Below are 2,077 nucleotides of genomic sequence, written 5' to 3'. Positions count from 1 at the left end.
GGGGTGGGGGGAAGGGGTCAGCCCCTGGGGGTTGGGACCCCCGGCCCAGCCGGAGCCGTTCCACGTCCCCCTGCCCCCTTGCGTCCTCTTCTGCCCATCCCCATCCCATCCCATCCCATCCCACCTGACCCATCCTATCTCATCCCATCCCATCTGTCCCCATCCCATTTATCCCAACTGTCCCAGAGATCCCACCTTACCCATCCCACCCCACAGATCCCAGCCATCCCATCCCAACGTTCTAATCCCAGCCATCCCATCCTGTCCCCATCCCATCAGAGCCACCCATCCCACAGATCCCAGCCATCCCATCCCAGCGTTCTCATCCATCCATGCCATCCCAACCTTCTCATCCCAGCCCATCGATCCCATCCAGCCCATTCTGTCCCCATCCCACCCCACTCCATAGGTCCCATCCCATCCATCCTACCGCAACCTTCTCATCCCACCCATCCCATCCCCATCCTATAGATCCCATCTCATCCATCCCATAGATCCCACCCATCCCATCGCAACCTTTCCATCCCATCCTGTCCTCTTCGCATCAACCCCACCCATCCCACCCCACCCGACCTCATAGATCCCACTCATCCCACCTGTCCCATCTCATCCATCTCCTCCATCCCAACCCACCCCACCCCATCAATGCCATCCCTCCCAGTCCCATCCCATTGATCATGCCCCGCCCTTGCCCACCCGCAGCACCTCCCACGGCACCACCCGCACCTTCTCCAGGAGGTAGTTGTGGATGTGGCCGCCGGTGGGATCACCCTTGAAGTCAAAGTTGATGTCCATGTACTTGCCGAAGCGGCTGGAGTTGTCGTTGCGGTTGGTCTTGGCATTGCCAAAGGCCTCCAGGACACAGTTGGACTTCAGCAGCACGTTCTTCACCCTGGGTGGTGTGGTGTGGCACGGCACGGCATAACGTGGCACGGCACCATGGCATGGCACGGCTACAGCCTCACTGATGGACTTGGGACACAGCACCCCTGGGCTCCCCACACCACTCATATGGCCATAGGGTCCCCCAGTCCCCCCACACCATCCCTATGGCCATGGGCACCCCAGGACCCTCCAAGGAGCACCCCACAGGCATGGGGCACCCCAATCGCCCCACACCTTCTTGACGGCCATGGGGCACCTCAGGACCCTCCAGCACCACCGCACAGGTGTTGGGGCACCCTGGTCCTGCAAGATCATCCCTATGGGCATGGGGCACCCCAGCCCCCCAGGACCATCCTTATGGGCATGGGGCACCCCTAGTTGCCCCACACCATCCCTATGGGCAGGGGGCACCCCAAGACTCTCTAGAACCACCCCACAGGCATGGGGCACCCCTGGTTTCCACTCAGCATTCCTCTGTGTATGGAGCACCGTGGTCCCCCAAGACCATCCCTAGGGGCATGGGGCATCCCAGTGCCCCCCCAGAGCACCCCACAGACATGGGGCACCTGTGGTCGCTCCACACCTTCTCAATGGCCATGGGGCACCTCAGCATCCTCCAGAAGCAACCTCCAGGCCCATGGGGCACCGCTGGTCACCCCACACAAACCCTATGGCCATGGAGCACCCCAGGACCCTCCAGGACCACCCCTGGTTGCCCCACACCTTCTCAATGGCTATGGGGCACCACAGGACCACCCCTGGTTGCCGCACACGTTCTCAATGGCTATGGGGCACCCCAGGACCCTCCAGGACCACCCCACAGCGCCACCCCTGGTTGCCCCACACCTTCTCAATGGCTATAGGGCACCCCAGGACCACCCCACAAGCACAGGGTCCCCCCCAGCCCTGGGCTGGCAGGTCCATGGGGCGCACACCCCAGCACCCATCCCTCCCTCCGTCCGTCCAGTGCTGTGGGGCTGGACCCACCTCTCCACCTCGGCGCGCTGGGTGGGGTTGGTGATGGCAGCGATGTACTGCATGATGTATTTGCTGGCCTCCGTCTTGCCCGCCCCGCTCTCGCCTGGCAGGGAGACCAGGGGCTGGGTAAGGGCGCCCACCCAAGGGTGCCCCCCCCTCCTCCCGCAAGGGCGCCCCCCCCCTACCCGAAATGACGATGCAGGTGTCCTTGGCG

The 2,077-nt window shown here is 63.5% G+C and overlaps 1 protein-coding gene across 1 annotated transcript in view; it reads right to left on the bottom strand.

Moving 5' to 3' along the window:
* Positions 1-1,134, bottom strand: part of PTPN23 (protein tyrosine phosphatase non-receptor type 23) — a 38,381-nt gene extending 37,247 nt beyond the window's left edge. The window contains 1 exon segment of the mRNA XM_035889278.1: positions 1,120-1,134. Within this exon segment, the coding sequence (XP_035745171.1) occupies positions 1,120-1,134 (15 nt within the window).
* Positions 1,135-2,077: the final 943 nt, after the last annotated feature.

The sequence above is a fragment of the Egretta garzetta genome, unplaced genomic scaffold (assembly GCF_000687185.1).
Source record: "Egretta garzetta isolate BGI_Z169 unplaced genomic scaffold, ASM68718v1 scaffold92, whole genome shotgun sequence".
In the NCBI taxonomy this organism is placed as follows: Eukaryota; Metazoa; Chordata; class Aves; order Pelecaniformes; family Ardeidae; genus Egretta; species Egretta garzetta.
The sequence above is the reverse complement of the archived record's forward strand: the minus strand, read 5'-3'. Positions and strand labels throughout refer to the sequence as shown.